Below are 22493 nucleotides of genomic sequence, written 5' to 3' on the forward strand. Positions count from 1 at the left end.
CAACAGGAAGTAGTATTAAGAATAGGCTTTGGAACCAGAGATGAAGGATTTTAATCTTAGGTGCATCATTTATGAGCTCTGATTTTACTAATGATTGAACAAAATCATTTAACTTCTCTCAGCTACAGGTTCCTCATTTATAAAAATGGGATATAATATCACTTTATGTAATTTTTGTGAGTATTAGAAATATTATGTGGAAAGTGCCTGGCAGATTAGGCATTCAGTAAATAGTAGCAATGTTAATTTGGTCTTATGTCATTGTGTCAGTTTTCATATTATACTAGACATCTCTTGTATTTAGGTAGAAATGATAGTCACAGATTAAGCAGAGGGACTGAATTGATTATGGAGACCAATTCCCATCATTATTCCTCCTGATACCCATTGTTGCTGTGTAGTTTAATTAACCCATGATTTAAAAATGTCACCAGTTTCACATTTAGTTTCCTAAATGTAAATTTTAGGAATGGACATATCCACTCTCAGCTTCACCTTTGTGTGATAGTAATATGTCCTTCAGAAGTGGTATGGAATATGCCTTGGTAGGGTTATCTTAAATTGTTTCCATTTCTTAACAATCATATAGTATAGTACAGGAAATCTTATTAATTCTCATACTGCTTTAGCATACATACTCAGGTTCTCCTATAGTACATTGGACACAGTGACTAGTATACATTCTTGCTATGCTCTATTTAAAATTTCAATCATTCTTCAAATACACTGAGATTATGTAACCATTTAAGTTTTCCCATTATTGAAAAAGTTGAATGAAATTACAATTATTTGCATTCTAACAGACATTTATTAAATGTTTAATAAATCTAGCAAACATTTATTAAATATGTGCCAGGCACTGTGCCAGGTGCTAAGACTGGGAAGATGAAAAAAGCCCAATATTAATATCTGCTTTCAACTTGCTTACATATAGAGGAGTAAGAGGGAAAGATAGACATATAATAGTAGGACAGTGTGATAGTACCATTATATTATGGCATTATGTACTCAGAAGGGATTCCAGATAATAAGATATGAATAAATGTTATTGTAATTGATTAGTAATTGGAGTGTTTTACATTTGTAATAATTTGTGTCATGACTTGACCAAAGTGTGTCTTTTCATTGTAAAATCTATGCTATTCTGAGTGATTCCATTTCCAAACATAAAAGATCTTCACTTTTGGTATATTAACTTTAGAAAAGCTCAGTTGTACTAGATTTTTGATAATGTTAAATCATGATTTTTATCTCCATTTATTTTTTCTCGTAAGAAATACATTTTTGAAGTACATTTGCCTTGAATTTCCATTGAGAAAATGAACTTATTTTATCATTAGTAGCATCTATAGCTTTATATTATACTTAAATATTTTTAGTCATTGGGCAGGTATCAGGTGCATTTCAATAGTAATTATCATTTTCTTTGCAGTAGTGGTTCTGTGTATAGTTTGTATGCTGATGAAGATGAGGAAATAGAGCCTTCTCCTTCTGGGCAACAGATAATTGAAAATTCAATAACTATGAATAAGATGAAGCTGCTGAAGGCTAAGATGGAGAACATGAATCTCAGCAAAAAGGTGAAGCTTGGCCAGGTCTTTCTTGAGTTTATCCTTGCAGGGCTCGCAGCATTGAGGTCTGTTGGTAATTGTTGGGGAAGAAATTTATATAAAATATTATTCATCTCAAGTTTCTGACCTCATTTATTGAAATATTAACTATAAAGAATTAATTTTTTTTCAGCCAGCAGTGTATTTAATGTGATAATATTGCACTCAAAATAACTCATGGCTTTAAAAAATTTCATGGGTCTAGAACTAAGAAGGATAATAAAAGAGAGTCTAACCTTAATTTTGCAAGTTACTTTTTAAAATGCTGTTAATATTTACTTAATATGGATAGGTCTGTCTGGGTGTTGATAAGGAATGTTTAGCTATCTTAGATATTGTCCATTTTCCAGAATAATTGAATGAATTCTCTCCAAACTGAATGAGAGTTACAGTTTTCATGGATTTTTACCAGTATTTGATATGGTTCTTCTTTTTTATCATTCTCATTGGTGTGTAGTGGCATTACATTATAGTTTTAATTTTCATTTCTCTGATTAATGAAGTTGAGCACCTTTCATATATTTATTGGGTATTTGGATATCCTTTTTTGTAAAAATGTGTATTCAGATTTTTTGCCCATTTAAAAAATTGGATTGTGTTCATTTTGCATACTGATTTTTTTTGGAGATTTTTATATATTCTGTTTATTAGTTCTTTGTCATATGTATATCACTACTCTGTAACTTTGCTTTTCACTCTGTTGGTAACTTTTTCTTTATTGAAATGTACTATGTACATAAAATAAAATTCACAAGTCTTTAATATAGCTTGATGAATTTTTACATTTATATAGTCATGTAGGTACAACTCAAATTAAAATAGGACCTGTTTTTCTCTTCAGATTTCCTTATAGACTTTCCCAGTCAATGCCTACCTTTCCCTACTCCCCAAATACCTACTATTCTTACATGTGTCGTCACAAATTAGTTTTTACTGTTCTTGAACTTGGTATAAATGATATCATATGTAATATACTTTCTTTTTTTTTGATCTGGTTTCTTTTGCTCAACATAATACTTTTGCAGTTCATCCATTTGTTGCATGTATCGGTTCATCCTCTTTTACTGCTGTGTACTAATCCATTGTATGACTATACAGGCATACCTCGGAGATATTGCAGATTTGGTTCCAGACCGCCACAATAAAGCGAATATCACAATAAAGTGAGTCAACACGAATTTTTTGGTTTCCCAGTGCATATAAAATCTATATTTCACTATACTATAGTCTGTTAAGTGTACAATAGCATTATGTCTAAAAACCAATGTACATACCTTAATTGAAAATATTTACTTCTAAAAAATGCTAGCCATCATCTGAGCCTTCAGTGAGTTGTAGTAGTAACATCAAAGATCACTGATCACAGATCACCATAAGAAATACAATAATAATAATGAAAAAGCCTGAAATACTACAAGAATTACCAAAATGTGACCCAGAGATGCAAAGTGAGCAAATGCTGTTGGAAAAATGGCATCAATATAGATTTGCTCAATGCAGGGTTGCAGCAAACCTTCAGCTTGTAAAAAAGCAATATCTACAAAGTGCAATAAAACGAGGTATGCCTGTACTTCGTTTATTCTTTCTCCTTTTGACCTTTTTGGCTTTCATCAACAAAGCTGCTTTGAGCATTCTTTTATACATGTCTTATGTGGACACATGTACTCTTTTCTTTGGGATATGTAGCTAAGAATGGACTTGTAGAGTACTTCTGGGCTCTTAATTCTGTTGTATTGGCCAGTACGTCTGTCTTTATGCCAGTACTATTCTGATTACTGAGCTTTGTACTAGGTTTTGAAATCAGGAAGTGTGAGACCTGCAGCTTTGTTCTTTGTCAAGATTATTTTGACTCTTTGGAGTTCCTTGTGGTCACTTACAAATTTTGGGATGGATTATTATATTTTTGCAAAAAAAAAAAATCCATTGGGATTTTGATAGGGGTTATATTTAATCTTTAGATCCATGTGCCTCATGGCTCTGAACTCCTTAGTTTACAAATATGTGGAATAATATATTTTTTAATACATCTTTTTTTTTATTGATTTGTAGTTTAATATCACTGTAGTCAGAGAACATACTCTAAATGATTTCAGACCTTTTAAATAAGTTGAGGATTGATTTGTGACTAAGCATATTGGTAAATGCCACTTGGAAAGACTGTAGTCTGTCACTGTGTGTGTGTGTGTGTGTGTGTGTGTGTGTGTGTGTGTGTGTGTGTGTGGTATTCTGTATGTATCAGTTAGGTAAGTGTTATTTGTGTTCAGTCTTCTGGAGCCTTCCTGATTTTTGTGTATGTCTGTTTTCCATCAGTTATTGAGAGAAGTTTATTAGAAATCTCCCCTTTGGTTGTGAATTTGTGTTTATTCTTTTAGTATGTTTATTTTTGCTTTATATATTTTGAAACTGTCAAACTAGGTCAAGTGATCTAGTACAGATTTGTTTGATATCCAAGGAATTATGGTATCTTTCTTGTAGTTTGTATTATTATAAATGTGTTTGTTTTGTAATGCACTTGTCTTAAAAGCTATTTTGTCTAATATTAGTGTAGCTAAGCTAGCTTTCTTTTGATTTATATTTCTATTGTATATCCTTTCTATTTTATTACTTTTAGTCCTTCTATGTTTCTATATTTTAAGAATTTTTCTTACAATCAGTGGATGATGGACTTTTTATTATTTTTTTTATCCAAACTGACAAGCTTTTCATTCTGTAACATTTAATATAATTACCAATACATGTGGATTTTTATCATCTTACTATTTGTTTTCTATTTAACCACCTGTTTTATGTTTCTTTTTCCTCTCTCTTTTTTCCTTTCTTTAGTCTACTTTTTGTTTTTCAGTTTTTATCCTATTACTTTATTTATTATTAGTTTTTTCAAATAGTTACTCTAGAAATTATTTGTACATTCTTGACTATAGTATAATAAAAATGATTTTTATCCCTTTTCTTTTAATGCTAGAATCTTAGAACACTAACTCCAGTTATACATATGAGGATATACATACATCTTTTGTGTTGTTTTTGTCATGCATTTTAATTTATATATATTTTGAACACCTCAAGTTGTTTTATATTGCCAATATTATTTATATTTATCCATATACTTACCTTTTCTGTTGCTCTTTATTCTTTCCTGCAATTACTTGCTTCCTTTAAAGATGATTTTCCTTCTTCTGAATCTTCTAGCCTTTTTTTTTCATTTATGACTCTTGGCAAATAAATCTCTCAGTCTTTGTCTGAACCCTTACTTTGCCTTTTTTTATTTTGAAAAATGTTCAGTCCTTCAGAAATGTTACACCTGTGAACATCCATGGATATTTTACCTAGATTCAACAACTAACATTTTTTCTACATTTGCTTTCTCTGTTTTTTTTACCTGATTCATTTGGGAGTTAGTTGCAAATATCATGACATTTCCCCCTTAATATTCAATATATAACTCCTAAGAATAGAGTCTTCTCCTATATAGCTGCAATACAGTTATCATACACATAATTTATCACTGATACACATTATATAATCTACATTCATATTTCTTCATTTCTCAATAATGTATTTGCTAGCATTTTGTTTTATTTTGATTTTTTGTTCTCTTTTCAGTTTGATATCCAATCAAGAATCATGTGTTGTATTTAGTTGTAATATTTTCTTGGTCTGCTTTTTTATGCAGAATTATCTCTTAGCCTTTTTTTAAACGTTCATGTCAGATAGTTTTGAAGTGTTGGCTAGTTTTGTAGAATATCCTCAATTTGAATTTATCTTATTGTTTCATCATGATTAGATGCAAGTCAAACATTTTTGGCTGGATATTACATTATCTACATTTTCCTATATTTCTAGGTTGGGAGTTTTGGTATTTCATCAGGTATTCCATTCTTTGTTATGCTTATATCAGTCCATATCTTAAAGATAAGTGCTAAGGCTTTATATTTTTAATTTTTAACTTTAGCCATACATCATGAATTGTTGTGACACTTCTATTAAAATCAACTGTATTGGGAACTCCTAGACCACTCCTAGATTTGATGATTTGCTTGAAGGGCTCATAGGACTAGCATATCGTTTTACTCATGGTTAAGATTTATTTTAGCAAAGGGGTACAAAGCAAAATCAGCAAAGGGAAAAGGTGCATGATGGGTGAAGTATAGAGGAAATCAGGTACAAACTTTCCCAATGAAGTCTCATAAGATGTATATAATTACTTTGTCAGTGAATTTTATCAGCACATGTGGAATGTTGTCTACTAGGGAAGCTTATTAAAGACTTTGTGCCCAGGGATTTCATTAGGAGCTCTTAATGAAGGCACCCTCTGCCTAGCATGTACCAAAATTCCAGATTCCCAGAAGAAAAGTCGATGTTCAGCATAAAAACCGTATTGCTTGCACAAACAAGTTAGGCACAATGAGTATCTCTTACAAGTTAGGGTAGCAGGAATCTTCTTGAAATACAAGTTTCTAGAAGCCAGCCAAGGGCCAAACTTGCAAGCAGGCATTTTCTTTTTTTTTTTTTTTTAATTAATTAATTAATTTATTTATTTTTTTAATATTATTTTATTAGTTGGAGGCCAATCACTTCACAACATTTCAGTGGGTTTTGTCATACATTTACACGAATCAGCCATATAGTTACATGTATTCACCATCCCGATCCCCCCTCCCACCTCCCTCCCCACCCGACTCCTCAGGGTCCTCCCAGTGCACCAGGCCCGAGCACCTGACTCATGCATCCCACCTGGGCTGGTGGTCCGTTTCACCATAGATAATATACATGCTGTTCTTTCAAAACATCCCACCCTCACGTTCTCCCCCAGAGTTCATAAGTCTGTTCTGTATTTCTGTGTCTCTTTTTCTGTTTTGCATATAGGGTTATCGCCACCATCTATCTAAATTCCGTATATATGTGTTAGTATACTGTAATGTTCTTTATCTTTCTGGCTTACTTCACTCTGTATAATGGGCTCCAGTTTCATCCATCTCATTAGAACTGATTCAAATGAATTCTTTTTAACGGCTGAGTAGTATTCCATGGTGTATATGTACCACAGCTTCCTTATCCATTCATCTGCTGATGGGCATCTAGGTTGCTTCCATGTCCTGGCTATTATAAACAGTGCTGCGATGAACATTGGGGTGCACGTGTCTCTTTCAGATCTGGATTCCTCAGTGTGTATGCCCAGAAGTGGTATTGCTGGGTCATATGGCAGTTCTATTTCCAGTTTTTTAAGAAATCTCCACACTGTTTTCCATAGTGGCTGTACTAGTTTGCATTCCCACCAACAGTGTAAGAGGGTTCCCTTTTCTCCACACCCTCTCCAGCATTTATTGGCAAGCAGGCATTTTCAAGGATAGCAGTTGAGGTCATCTATTAACTCTCTTCTGCAGTAGCTACCTATCCAAACACTTGACTCATCTTACTAGGAAAAGTTGTTGGGGATCTGAAATAGGTCAGCTGTGTCATATATAATCAATTTTCTTCTCAACAAAACTGACAAATAATCAATAATGATGAAAAAGAAAATTGGTTTTCTTTAACATTGTCGGAAATTATACTCAATGAGGAAAGATAGCAAAATGCTTCTCAATCATAAGCTGAAGATTTTAATCTTTTTAAATATTTTAGATTGAGGTAATCCAAATGCCAATATGTAAGTAACGTTTTCTTACTTCGATAATTTTTGTTAATGGGTGGAGAAAATGATTGTGTAAAGAATTATGTATTCATTCCTTTCTTTTAGCCTAAGAAAGCTGTCAAGGTAAAACCTCGTCCACCCATAGCTCCTCGACCTTCTAGTAGTTCCACAGCACCTGCTCGCCATAGATTGTTAAGAGTTCTTCCCCACATTGGGCAGTCTTGTTTACCTTCTCCTGGGAACACATATCTACCTGACTTGGCCAGCAGTGCAGTTTCAAGTTTGGCAGCTCTGCCCCCTGCTGATAGACCCGTATCATCTATCACTAGTGATTTTCTTAAGGAAGATGATAACTGGGAAAGTTACACACTGTCTCATTCCAGTAGTGGCTTCAAACTGCCACCTCAGGTACCTCATATGGAGTTTGAAACTGACAAAGAGCTTGCTGATACTATTCTCCATCTTGGATCATCCCTGCCTAGGCGGACAAAGCACTTTTCAGGAAATCTGTCATCTAACAATGAGGATGACACTGCTTTATTTCCAACTTCAGAAGAGCGTGTAACTGAAGAATCACTTCTACCTGAAGTGGGTTCATTTGCTTCCATTACAGAAGGAAATGCTGATGAACAGAGCAGTGGTGTAGAAGGCACACGGAAGGTAAACCCAGAATTCTCTCTCATTAATGGTGATAAAGGGTTGAAAGCTAAAGAGCAGCTTAAACATGTTGCAAAAGTGTTGAATGGTGAATCAGTAGAGGCTTCAGTTCTCAAACACCATGAATTAAGTCCTCACAAGAATAGACTCTTATCACCTCTTCGCTGTTCTGCACCAATGTCATTCCATAATCCTCTGGTGAAACCACAGAGACAGTCCAAGTGTTTTGAGTCTGGGAGCCTCCAGTCTTCTGCTTCACAAAACGTGCTTCGGTCCTTGGATGTTCGAAATATAACTGATTCTTCTTTCTCTAGGACTACTCGCTTTCGAGCTGTTAAAGTTGATTCACCTGGGAAAAGATCTGATATTATTTCTAAAGTTGAGGCTCGGGATATCACAGAAATGGCTAACAGGGCATCCAAAGAGCCTGTTGGTTTTGTAAATAATATAGGTTTTCTTGCTTCGCTGGCCCGGAGCGCAAGCAGAGACAGCTTACAGAGTGCACGTGGGGCAGGCAGGCTGCGGACCTCTGGAATTGGGCTGTCTGCAAACCTCCAGCATTTTCAGGAAGAAAGCCTTAGGAAAAGTTCTCCTCAGTTAGAACCTACAGAATTTTTTTTAGTAAGTATTTGCCTTTCAATATGTTCTACTAGCTATTCTTGTAGTGATTCAGGATACTTTGTTTTTTGTTTACATGTTAAATAAAGAAGTCTAAGGTTGAATTCTTTTCATAACTTCCTCTTAAAATGTCTGTCTAGTATATAGAAAATTTTTTGATAGTTGAATTTTAAATAATGTTTTAGTTCTAAATTTAGAACTGTAATTTGAAAGTAATTTAATATAAACTAGTTTTTTATAGTGCCTTAAGGTGATTTTAATTTTAAACAATTTATCATGTATTTTAAAATGCTAGATATTTTAATTAATGTTTTTCCCTAATAAGAATTTTTATTTGAGCCATCAAATTTTACTCTCTTCCATCCGAGTTCTAACCAGACCTGACCTTGCTTAGCTTCCAAGGTCAGACAGGGTCAGGCACGTTCAGAACTAACCAGACCTGACCTTGCTTAGCTTCTAGGCTCAGACAGGATCAGGCACATTCATAGTCATATGGCCGTAGACAACTTTTACTCTCTTGAAGGTAAAGAATAAGTACAATATTGATGGATGTGACAGCCAGGTCCCAAGTTAATTTACCTAAAAATAGATTAAATAATTTAAAATGAAAGTTCATCAACATTTTTGTCATAAAATATAATTATATCATGTTAGGTAATCTCTGTTTTTCATTAACTCACCTCTGTAGATGTTTTGTGTTTTAATTGTAGTCTGCCCGTGGTATTGGAATGAATGGAAATAATACAACATCAGGGAAAAGAGTAGGTAAGCTACAGATAATTTTAAAAACAATATAAGGCTAATAATCATAGCATTATGCATACTATGAATTTGAATTTTCAAAGAGTAATGAGAAGAACATTCTCTGTGGTATATACAGAGTAAACTTCCTTAGACTTTGTTTCACTAAAGAAAATGATTAAGAGAACTGACTGTAGGGCATATTTGAAGAATAAAACAAAAATTGAAACTGAGGTCTCTATTGTCTGGAAAAGGATATGGTCTATGTGAAAAGATAAGATGATTGAAAAATTAACATGTATTTCACAATTTATCTAGTCCCTGGCCACTCTAGAGCCATGCTGGGTACAGGATGAATTTTGAGAAAATACTCTAGAAAGGTGTTTCTTAAACTCATGGTCCAATATCAAGGACAGTAAGATGAACTGGTTTGATGAACTGGTTATTTCTGGATAAAAGAAAGGGACAGTCTCTTTGACTAGCCCTTTCCAAGGCATACTAGCAGAAATGACTGTATTATTAGCATTACTTCTACCAGTAATTTCTTAAAGGTATACTGGCCAAATACTTCCGAAGAAGCCATTACAATCATCTTTTGTATTCTAATACCCAGTCTAGAGATGGAAACTCTTAACAAATATGTACCACGTTTGTAGCCCCAAGGTTCTAAAGGATACATTATGTATTATGATTGTCATGTGAGTTTCATGTCTTTAAAGAGATAACTAAGGTTTGTTTCCACTACTGTATAAAGCCCAAGGTTCTGAAGTTGTAATATATCTACTTTTTTCAATTTTTTATTGTAATAAAATTTGCTGTCCTAACCATTTTTAAGTGTACAATTGAATGGTATTAAGTACATTCACATTTTTAGCCAAACAATATCACTATGTATCTCCAGAACTCATTTCATCTTCAAAATCGAAACTCTGAATCCATTAAACTTTAATTCCTCATTACTCTCTCTCCCTAAACTCTGGCAACCACCGTTCTTTTTTCTGTCTATAATTTTAACTACTCTCAGTACCTCACATAAGCGAAATCATTCAGTATTTGTCTTTTTGTACCTGGCTTACTTTATGTAGCATAATGTTCCCAAGGTTCATCTATGTTGTAGCATGTGTCAAAATTCCCATACTTTTTAAGCTGAATAATACTCCATTGTTATATATACAGTATCTTGCTTGCCTATGCATCTATGAATGGACACGTGTCACTTCCACATTTTAGCTACTGTGAATAATGTTACTACAAACACAAGTGTACAAGTATCTCTTTGAGACTCTGATTGCAATTCTTTTGAGTGTATATCCAGAAGTGACATTACTGGATCATATGGTAGTTCTGTTTTTAATTTAAAAAATTTTTTTTTAGGAATTGCTGTATTCTTTTCCATAGTAGCTGTGCTATGTTACATTCCCAGCAGCAATGTACAAGGTTTCCAATTTCTCTTTCTCACCATACTTGTTATTTTCTGTTTTGTTTGATAGTGAGCATCCTAACAGATATGAGGTGGTATCTTATTGTGATTTAGATTGGCATTTCCCTGATGATTAGTTATGTTGAGTATCTCTTAATGTGCTGTTTGGAGATCTTTGGAGAATTGTGTGTTCAAATTCCTTGTCCTGGAGGCAGGAAACAACAACAACAACAACAAAATACCTTGCCCATTTTTGAATTTGTTTCTTGGTTTTCTTGTCTCCATATATTCTAGATATTAATTCCTTATGTATGATTTGCAAATATTTCTCCCATCTATAGGTCACCTTTTTACTCTGTTAATTATGTCTTGATGCTCAACAGTTTTTAATTTTCATAAAGTTCAATTTGTCTGTTTTTTTTTCTTTGTTGCCTGTGCCTGGTATTGTGTTTAATAAATTGTTGCCAAATCCACTGTTAATGAAGCTTTTCCCTTACGTTTTTTTCTAGAAGTTGTGTAGTTTTAGGTCTTACACTAGATCTTTAATACATTTGAATTAATTTTTATACATGGTGTAATATAAGGGTCCAACTTCATTCTTTTCCATGTGGATATCCAGTTTTCAGGGCTTCCCTGATAGCTGCGTTGGCAAAGAGTCAGCCTGCAATGCAGGAGACCCTGGTTTGATTCCTGGGTCAGGGAGATCCGCTGGAGAAGGGATAGACTACCCACCCCAATATTCTTGGACTTCCCTTGTGGCTCAGCTGGTAAAGAATCCACCTGCAATGTGGGAGATTTGGGTTCTATCCCTGGGTTGGGAAGATTCCCTGGAGAAGGGAAAGGCTACCCACTCCAGTACTCTGGCCTGGAGAATTCCATGGATTGTATAGTCTCATGGGGTTGCAAATTTTTCATTCAGTTTTGGAGGCTGTATTCGTTTAAAAAAAAAACTGTCTTTTTCCCTATCAAATGGTCTTATTAGTACCTTGTCAAAAATCATTTGACTATATTTGTGAGAGTTGATTTCAGAGTTCTCTGTTATGTTCCATTGATCTCTATGTCTGTCTTTATGCCAGTGCCATGCTGTTTTTGATTAATGTATCTACTTTTAATCTTACAATTATTTTCCTTTGTACGTGTGTGCTAAGTTGCTTCAGTTGTGTCCAGCTCTTTGCAACCCCATGGACTGTAGCCCGCCAGGCTTCTCTGTCTATGGGATTCTCCAGGCAAGAATCCTGGCGTGGGTTGCCATACCCTTCTCCAGGGGATCTTCCCGACCCAGGGACCGAACCTGCATCTCTTACATATCCTGCATTGGCTGGTGGGTTCTTTACCACTAGTGCCACCTGGAAAGCCATAAATAGATGTCAATTTTCTTTTGACATCTATTTAAATCTGTCTTGTACTAATCCACAGCTCAGCCTCTTGGAAGTTTGGGTTGTACTTATTCTCTCTCTCTAAACTCTAATTTAAGCTACAGTGCTTTCTTCTGAAACTGCTGTTGCTGAAAAGATCTTCATAATTTTCAATTCAATGGATGATTCTGTATACTTATCTTTATTGTTATGGCCCTTCTTCTTAAGAGTTTTTCTCTTTCCTTTCTTTTTTATTCTGGGCTGTTAACATTTTTGTAGATTTTTGTTTTTGTGTTTTTTTAAACTTCCGGTTTCTTCTGAACTTGTTTTACCAGCCCCTCTGCTTGTCCCCAGATATATACTCTTGATTGATTTCATTTAGGTCGTCAACTGCTACCTGCAGTTTGCATGTGTGTTAGTCGCTTAGTCGTGTCTGACTCTTTGCGACCCCATGGACTGCAGCCCACCAGGCTCCTCTGTCCATCAGATTTTTCAGGCAAGGATACTGGAGTGGGTTGCTATTTCCTTCTCCAGGGGATCTTCCCAACCCAAGGATCGAACCCAGGTCTCCTGTACTGCACGCAGATCCTTTACTGACTGAGCTACCCAAACTAGAGCTATGTAACTTGCTGCCATTTCCTTCCTGCCATACAATAATAACAGTATCATTCTCAGTTACGTAGAAGAGTTTTTGAAAATTCTGGCATAAGTTTTGTTTAAGTTTTTCCATTGGTTATCTTTGCTTTTCACTGTAAGGTCTTCCTTGGAAATCATACCCATCTTCATCATTTTAGTTATCATTTTTAGGCAGATGACTACCAAACTTGTATCACAAACACTGCCTTATTACATTATTGGCTGACTTTTCTGTTGGGTGAATTTTTATAGATCGTGTTAGACCAAATATTAAAGTAGAAAGTGCCAAACACGTGCCTTAATCCAAATATCTTTACTCTCATTCTGAAAAGCCGCTCTTCACATCGGCATTATTTTATTGACTTTTTCTTTTTCCATATACGTTCGTTACATATTAGAGAGAAGGCTTCAGAGAAGAGTTAATAATTGGTGATATCTTCTTACTGGATAAGTAGAATTTTACTAAGTTGACAAAAGTTACTGAGCATTTTAGAAGAGGAGATGGCACTTGTAAATGGATCTGGTGCATCATTCAGGGTGGGAATGATGTGGCACATGATAGAACATGACACTGAAAAGTTATAAAGGCATATTGGACACATAAGTCCTTGAATGTCAGTCCGTGGAAGTTGAATTTTTCCTCTTTGTAGGAGGGGAACTTATATTTGGGCTGGTTCCCAGCATGGAGCATGTGACTAATAAATTTTTTTTTCTCTAGTGGGGAGGAGGATAAATGGAAACCGTTGTTGTAGGAGAGGACTGCAGTTATGTTTATGTGCCACCTCATTCTGGTCGCTGCTGGGTGCTGTTTCTGCACATTCGCAAGAATTCCTGAATGAAAAAAGGGTTGGGAAACTTACGTACCCCAAGGAAACAAAAACATGAAAATATGATTACACTAAACTAAATTTTTGTCAACAGATTCTTTTTTTTTTAACTTTTGTTTAAGGAACAACATCCTAAGCCTGAATTCCAAAGATTAATTGCTATTGGATGAACTTCAGAGGATATCTGGTAGTATGTGCCTTTCCTCTGTGTCCTGTGCAAATGCCTGTCTTATTTTTATTGCTTAAGAAGAGGAAAGTATCCCGTCACCTTTGTGAAATGTTCTTGATAACTCTTAAGTGCCCTTGAAGAAGAAAGTGCTTATTGGCTTGAGTTGGTACCTGACCACCATTAGAAGTCATAAGTTAGTTTCCGGTTTGGGGCAGTTTTTTTTTTTTTTTCCCCCAGTTTTGGGTAAGATCTGGGAGTGTATTTTAGGCTAGTCATAAAGCATTAATTTTATTCTGCTTGATATACAGAACCCAATCTGGATTGTGGCAAAAGGCATACTGCCAATTAACTGTAGCTCCAACTTTTTGAACCCTTGAAGGATTACTTTTAGCTTGCTAGTAGCATTAAGCCCAGGCCTCCCAAACCTTTTTTGGTAGTAGAGAATGGGTCCCATTTCCATTGACACTCTACACTGTTTTTCTTCTCACTCCTTCCCTTTGTTTTTGCTTTGTTTGCTTCTTCCTTTTTGGCCTCTGGGTGCCACCAAGCACCATGTACTTGTACTTTAGTGTGACAACTATGGATGAGGACATTGAGCCTCTGCTCATGAGTGGGGTTTGTTGGAGTTCTGCTCACTTTTAAAAGCATTTCACTTAGTATTAAACTGATTTAATTCTTTCTCATATAATAGCAGATGTGCTGTTATATTTAAGATAAAGAATCAACCTGTTGCTATAGCCCAGAATTTAGTAAATGTTTTTTGGAACGGTTGTAGTACTGTGAAATTGAACACTGCACCCTACAGACCACTATTGGTGATACTGCTTTAAAAATTCAGAATGCTTTCTGTTGTGAGAACTGAGTTGACCTTTGAAACTTAGGGAGTTAGAAACTTAGGGAGAAAAATACATGTCCTGTTATCTTAAAAATGAACAAATTAAAGTTTTAAAGTTAAATAATTTGCTCATGGTTCGATGAATTTAGTTTCTATGGTATAGTTAGTACTAAGAAATCAGTTTCATGATATTCTCATTCTCCTTCTTGGTGTGAAAGAACAGGGTGATTTTAATACATACTATGTTTTTCCTTAAATAACGATTTTGAGCCAGACATTTTTCTTGATTATCTGTCAAAGTTTAGTGTACTTTAAATATACATATTGCCCTCAGAAATAATCAGAAAAGTGTTGGTATGTATAAAAATGACTTAGTCAGTAGAAATTACCATGTCTTAAGAGAAATAACAGTTCTAGTCCATCTTTATTACAGACTCTGTAAATAATTTTAGATATAAAAAAGCACAAATTAATATTTATGGCTTAGAGGTTTGCTGTGACAGGAATGTGTTTAGTGTTTTGTTTTATAGCATTTCACATTTAGAATTTTATTTCTGTATTAATCAAGGTGTCCTTTCTCTGAACAGGAGAGCGTACTCATCACCTCCCACCTGTGAAAGCCCCTATTCAAACAAAGAAGAAAACAACAAAGCATTGTTTTCTTTGTGGAAAGAAAACTGGACTGGCTACTAGCTACGAATGCAGGCAGGTTGGCTAGCTGAAAAGTTGAGATGCTTTGTGGTGACCCAGCTTAGGGATACAATAGAAAATGTTCTCTAAATTGCCTCTTCATAATATCATTTAGATGATGTTCAAATAGCAGCCCTCAGCTAAACTCTTTATTGGCTGAAGTAAAGAGCAAATAGGTAGCTTATGCATTTCCAAACTCCTGAGATCCTCTCCTGCCCTCTAAAGTAGGATATATAAGCCAATGGAAGAGTGTGTTCTCTTTGTCTTGTGATAGATAGATTTGGTTTTTCCTTGAATGTAGCTTGGGAGAATGCCTGTTTCCAAGATTCTATTTTAAATTGAATAAAAAGGACTAAATTTAATGTTAATGTACTGTTAATTATATGGTACACTTTTGTTTCAAAAGAGATGAATAATATGTTTACAAAAATAATGAGTTTTTTCTACCAATAACTATTTAGTAGTATTGATTAATATGCTCCAAGGATGGTGTCTGCCCTTAGGTTGAGGCCAGGCATTAAGTAAAGCTGCTGCTTTCTAAAGTGTATTCTGTTCAAATGGAAACAACTTACCTTGTTGTTGAAATACTTTAAAATCCTTTCATGGCATAGTTAGGTATTACATAATTTGATTTTCTTATTAGACTGAATTTCTCAGAAATTCACAGTTTTCCCAGGCTTACTAGATATGAAAGAAGGTACACATATCTGTTGGCTTTCGCAGTTTTACTACTTCATAAAGGTCTACATCCTCTTTCACTTCAGAAGAGATTCTTTATTATACACTTCCACATTCATGGACAATTAACTTGTTCTTTGGAGCTGGGGGAAGCCTGTGCTTGTTTATATGTAGAAGGGAAAATGTCAATTCTGAAATTGCTAAAGAGAACCAAAGGGCTCCTGTTGGACTACCTGAAGTCAAGCTTTGATCTCCCAAAGAGAGGAGGCTCTTAGAGAAATGCGACTATTCACATAAACTTTTTTTGTGCTTTAGATGTGGAAACAACTTCTGTGCATCTCATCGCTATGCAGAAACTCACAGCTGCACCTATGATTACAAGAGTGCAGGGAGGAGATACTTACAGGAGGCAAATCCTGTGGTTAATGCACCAAAACTTCCAAAAATCTAACTCTTGCTCTGCGCCTAACTGTTCTGCACAAGGAATCGTATTACAGTGACAGAAGAAATATTGTTTAGACTGCATTATTTTTGTTCGACTCCAAAAGACTTGCCAAATAACAAAAGCTTATTATGCATACTGTTGGAGAATGAGAATGACACCTTTATTCTTTGGTGAATCAAAAAGTTTTAAAAGTTTTATAATGATGTAGCTTTGTTATTACATGTCTTGTGTTAAGTATTTTATATTTGATATTGCAATTTTACTAAACAAGTCTTCAAAAGATGCACTTTAGGAAGTTAACATTGACTGTGTAACCAGCTTCCATGTTTTACAGAAATGAGCTGTCATATAATGGCTCTACTCAAATCTACAGTTTTTTTGTGGGGGTGGTGTGGGTGGGGATTTAAAAAAAACCCATACCTGAAAGTTCATTGAGTTTACTGGCAAGTTCCTTTTTATGTCAAGCTTTTTATAAAAAACGAACATTTGGTTTTCCAGTGTGGTTTTAACATATGTATTTCTTCTATATTCAGACTGGCATTTGGATATGTATCCATTCTACAATATAAAACACATCATGTAAATCATAGTATATATTTCTTAAAATATTGCTTTTTGAATGGTAGTCCCACTTGTTGCCATTAAATAGAGAACCCAACTTTTCACTTTTTGAAAAATGAGTATATTGAAAACAAAATCTCACAGCTTGGTTTGTTTTTCTTATGTTGAGTGCTATTACCAGGAAAAATTCAAATAAATATTCAATTTCATTATGATTTTGATTTGATTACTTACAATAATTTTCTCTTATAAATACTTGAAAGATAAAACCATTTAAATAAATCAGTAATTTATTCTGCTTGGAAAAAATGACTATCAGTATAAAAGAATTCTTTTACAGTATAAGGATCCTGCTCCCCAGATGCAGCTAATACAACATTCAAGCTTTGAGGAGGCCACTTGCTTTATGGAAGCTTAGTTGAATCTGATGCTGAACCCTGGCAAATAGCTAACAGGCAACCCAAGTGGACTCTGCAACTCTAGTCCAACCCAGGTGGGATGTGCATGGGTACCAGAGGCTAACAGAGGTGAACAAAATGGAGAGTTCTGTTACCCTTCCTCTATTTCTTGTGCTCAGTTGTGTCCAACTCTTTGCAATCACATGGACTGTAGTCCACCAGGCTCCTCTGTATATGAGATTTTTTCCAGGCAAAAATACTAGAGTGGGTTGCCATTTCCTACTCTGGGGGATCTTCCTGACCCAGGGATTGAACCAGCATCTCTTATGTCTCCTGCATTGGCAGGCAGATTTTTTACCACTGTGCCAGCTGGGAAGCCCTCTACTTCCCTCTCCTCTTAGGGGTTAATAGCATACTTTTTAAGGGGGGCTATCTGTATAGGCTAGTGAAAAATATTTCTGTGTAGCATAGTTCACTTTTTCTTCCCTTTATTAAGACCACCTGTGTTTTAGATATTTAAACTCTTAAGAACTCTGTTATGTAGATAGGCTGCTGAAAAATGGACCAAAACATTTTATTCTATAGATAAAAATGAATGCTTAGGACATATTTGATATATGCTTAGTGCACTATGCTTTTTAAACCAAGACCATGCATAGTAGAAATCAATCTTGCTTTAAGTTTACCAGAGATTTTGGTCAAAGTTGAGTCTTTTTACTAATTTCTAAGTCACTGAGAATTAAACCAGTTTAATTCAAGAAATTATATCATTATTGGGAGGCATTTCTTTATATCTTAAATTCTTATGAGAAAGTGATCATAATTTTTAGAGACCTCAGATCTATCCTTGAATTGCTAGTAAATAGAATGCCTTACATATAGGCACTGGTTGAACATTAGTTAAATTAATTAATTGTATTGGACAGTTTAACCATGATAAAAATAAATGCATTTATACTGTTTATATAACTGACTTTAATAAAATCTAGCTTCTGGATTTTTTAGAACAGTAAGCATTTGGTTTTAGCAGCACTAAAAATGTCTGAAAAATTTTAACTTTTAACTTGCAAACATTTCACATAGTTTAGTGAATTTTAGTCATTCTAATATGGAAATTTTACATACTAGGATGTTTTAAAATTTTATAAGTGTTGTGACTTATGGAGGTATTTAATTATGAAAAAAGAATTAATTTTCTGATAGATGTTTAATAATATGGTTTTATGCCATTATGACAGATAATTCAGTCTTACATTTAGCAGTGTTTTCCAAATTATAACCCTTATACCACTCCTTGGAAAAGGAAATGGCAACCCACTCCAGTACTCTTGCCTAGAAAATCCCATGGACGGTGGAGCCTGGTGCAGGCTACTGTCCATGGGGTCGCAAAGAGTCAGACACGACTGAGCGACTTCACTAATACCACTCCTGGAACATGAGATGATTTTAAGTGGTACAGGTGAACATTTTAAGAATAATTATATTTTTAATGTGTATCAGAAAAAAAATGTAACTAAGTAACAAGTAGAAAATAGATATAGTTGATTGAAAACTGACAAACAAGGTTACATACAACAAAAATTGTAAAAGTAGATATGAGTGGCAGGAATTTAGGAAAAAAGGTATGATGTTTTCACTTTTCTTTGAAAATTTATGTTAAACTTTCAAAGCGATGAAAGTAAATTACGTATTTTTAGGAAAACTATAAAAGGGTGAAAAATGAAAGTAAAGATTTCACCAAATACCTCCCCAATCTCTTAATGAGTTCTAATTTTTTTGGTAGTTACCATCATAATAGCCAAGGTAAATAGACATTATTTTTTGATACCACATTATTACAGGTACGGAATTTAGCATGATAATACTTTACATTAAGACTTTTACTTGCCAGTTTTTTAGTGCATTAGTCTGCTCATGCTGTCATAACACAAAATACCACAGACTTGTGTGGCTTAAACCACAGAATTAATTTTCTCACAGTTCTGGAGGCTAGAAGACTAGAACCCAGGTCAAGGTTCAGCAGGGTGCGTTTCTGGTGAGCCCTCTCTCTCTCTCTCTGCCTTTCAGAGAGCTGCTTTCTGACATGGCCTTTCCTTAGTGTGTACACGTGGAACTCTGACGTCTCTTTTCATAAAGACATACATCAATAGCATGACTTCCCTGGCGGGCCAGCGGTTAAGAATCTGCCTTGCGATGCAGGGGACACTGGTTTGATCCCTCTTCAGGGAACTGAGATCCCACATCTCCAGAGCAGCGAAGCCTGTGAGCAACAACTAAGACCCATCGAAGGCAAATCAAGAAATATTAAAAAAAACACACATTAATACCATGGGATCAGAGTTTCACTCTTATGACCTCATTTAATCTTATCCAAGTACATCCTCATTGGGTTTATGGCTTCAACATAGGATTTTGGAGGAGACACATATTTAGCCCACAGCAGTCGTTGAGTTACATTGATAAAAGTGAAAATGTTAGTCCCTCAGTCTTGTCTGACTCTCTGCGACCCCATGGGCTATAGCATGCCAGTTTCTTCTGTCCATGGAGTTGTCCAGGCAAGAATACTGGAGTGGGTAGCCATTTCCTCCTCCAGGGATCTTCCTGACCCCAGGGATAGAACCCAGATCTTCTATATTGCAGGTAGATTCTTTACCATCTGAATCACCAGGGAAGTATTTCAAATTCACCTACTCCTCTGCAGTTACCCTAGCCCATGTTACCATAGCTTTCACTTGAGCTATTGCAATAGCTTCCTCACCAAGCTCCTTGAATTTAGTTCTATGTCCTTCATGACCCATTTTATGTTCTTAAATGTACTGTGCTTGCAGAACCAAAAAAATTAAGCACATCAACATCAAAATGTATCAGTGACCCTTCTTATGTTCTTATTCTAAGACCCCAATCCCAACCCTTCTTACTAGTAAGACCCCTGTATTCTGGCTTCCATCTGCATCTCCAGCCTCATGCTGTACTGGTTTATCCACGTTTTCAGGGATTTGCCCACACTAACTTTTAGTTTTCCTAGCTTGTTTGCCCATTAACATCTACTCTATTTTGTCAGATGCCAGCTCGATCATTATCTTCTGAAGGAAAGCTTCCCTGATCTCTCTCTAAGTCAGTACCCTTTCTTTTACATTAATACTTTTGCTTCATGGAATATACCATGGTATTATTTTTTTTTTTTTTTTTTTTTTTTTATTTTATTTTTTTTTTTATTATTTTTTTTTTTAATATTATTTTATTAGTTGGAGGCCAATCACTTTACAACATTTCAGTGGGTTTTGTCATACATTGACATGAATCAGCCATATAGTTACATGTATTCCCCATCCCGATCCCCCCTCCCACCTCCCTCCCCACCCGACTCCTCAGGGTCCTCCCACGATCCCCCCTCCCACCTCCCTCCCCACCCGACTCCTCAGGGTCCTCCCAGTGCACCAGGCCCGAGCACCTGACTCATGTATCCCACCTGGGCTGGTGGTCCGTTTCACCATAGATAATATACATGCTGTTCTTTCAAAACATCCCACCCTCACGTTCTCCCCCAGAGTAAGCTGTGGTACATATACACCATGGAATATTACTCAGCCGTTAAAAAGAATTCATTTGAATCAGTTCTAATGAGATGGATGAAACTGGAGCCCATTATACAGAGTGAAGTAAGTCAGAAAGATAAAGAACATTACAGTATACTAACACATATATACGGAATTTAGATAGATGGTGGCGATAACCCTATATGCAAAACAGAAAAAGAGACACATGGTATTATTTTGATACTTGTGCTATCCTTTAAATTGCACAAGATGGCAAGTCCGTGAAGGCAGGAATTGCCTTCCTGCCTGTCTATCCTTGTTCCTAAGCATTGCATATAAACCCTTGTTAAATCAACTTTAAGTGATTATATAGTCTTTTCTGCTTTGCTTTTAGGTTGATTTTACATTAAAAGGCAACAAATAAGTTAAAATATTAAATTTATAGAAATATTATTGAAGACACAAATAGCATGATAGTATGATATTTTCTTTTTCATAATCCAGGGTTGCTAGAATGGGCTTTCCTTTAATTCCATTCTTTGGCTTAAAAATATATGTTTTTTTGTCATTTTTATTCCTTTTTTGTACAGCCCATGGGGTTTTGTTTTCAGTTGCTTTGCTTTTCTCTTAATGTAAAAAAGAAAATGTACTTGCTCTTATCAGATTAAGAATGTTCATGTTCTCAATCATATTGTTTTGTTATGAATTCTTCATTTTTAAAAATAATTTTAATTTTTTATTAATTAATTCATTCACTTTGGTCATGCCACACGTGGCTTATGGGTTCTTAGTTCCTCAGCCAGGGATTGAATGAACCATGGCCCTCAGCTTTGACAGTGAAAGCACAGAGTCCATTGGACTGCCAGGGAATTCCCTATGAATTATTCTTGAAGACATTCTTCACATAATCATTTGCCTTCTGTTTTAATTTAGTCTGTTTTATTTTGAAATTCTTCCAAATTTATAGAAAAGTTGTAAGGACAGGGAAAAAAATGCCCACAGTCCTTTCACTGATTCCTTAGCTGTTGATTTTTCATATTTGTACTCTCTTTGAGTGTTTTGAGAAACCTGTATGCAGGTCAGGAAGCAACAGTTAGAACTGAACATGGAACAACAGACTGGTTCCAAATAGGAAAAGGAGTACGTCAAGGCTGTATATTGTCACCCTGCTTATTTAACTTATATGCAGAGTACATCATGGGAAACGTTGGGCTGGAGGAAGCACAAGCTGGAATCAAGATTGCTGGGAGAAATATCAATAAGCTCAGATATGCAGATGACACCACTCTTATGTCAGAGAGTGAAGAGGAACTAAAAAGCCTCTTGATGAAAGTGAAAGAGGAGAGTGAAAAAGTTGGCTTAAAGCTTAACATTCAGAAAACTAAGATCATGGCATCTGGTCTCATCACCTCATGGGAAATAGATGGGGAGACAGTGGAAACAGTGTCAGACTTTATTTTTTTGGGCTGCAAAATCAGTGCCGATGGTGACTGCAGCCATGAAATTAAAGACGCTTACTCCTTGGAAGGAAAGTTATGACTAACCTAGATAGCATATTAAAAAGCAGAGACATTACTTTGCCAACAAAGGTCCATCTGGTCAAGGCTATGGTTTTTCCAGTGGTCATGTATGGATGTGAGAGTTGGACTATACAGAAAGCTGAGTGCAGAAGAATTGATGCTTTT

General features: G+C 35.3%; 1 protein-coding gene across 6 annotated transcripts in view; it reads left to right on the forward strand.

Annotated features, from left to right (window-relative positions):
- ZFAND4 (zinc finger AN1-type containing 4) overlaps positions 1–17089 on the forward strand; it is a 50673-nt gene extending 33584 nt beyond the window's left edge. For 2 of the 6 annotated variants that reach the window (XM_065922793.1, XM_065922792.1), the window contains exons 6-10: positions 1433–1580; positions 7348–8520; positions 9228–9282; positions 15088–15205; positions 16184–17089. In XM_065922793.1, the coding sequence (XP_065778865.1) occupies positions 1433–1580; positions 7348–8520; positions 9228–9282; positions 15088–15205; positions 16184–16319 (1630 nt within the window). In that variant the 3' untranslated portion in view covers positions 16320–17089. Of the gene's footprint in view, positions 1–1432; positions 1581–2708; positions 2774–7347; positions 8521–9227; positions 13516–15087 lie in introns of all 6 variants that reach the window. The other 4 variants (XM_065922795.1, XR_010661535.1, XR_010661534.1 and 1 more) reach the window with 4 other exon arrangements.
- Positions 17090–22493: the final 5404 nt, after the last annotated feature.

This window comes from Muntiacus reevesi, chromosome 2, assembly GCF_963930625.1.
Source record: "Muntiacus reevesi chromosome 2, mMunRee1.1, whole genome shotgun sequence".
Classification (NCBI taxonomy): domain Eukaryota; kingdom Metazoa; phylum Chordata; class Mammalia; order Artiodactyla; family Cervidae; genus Muntiacus; species Muntiacus reevesi.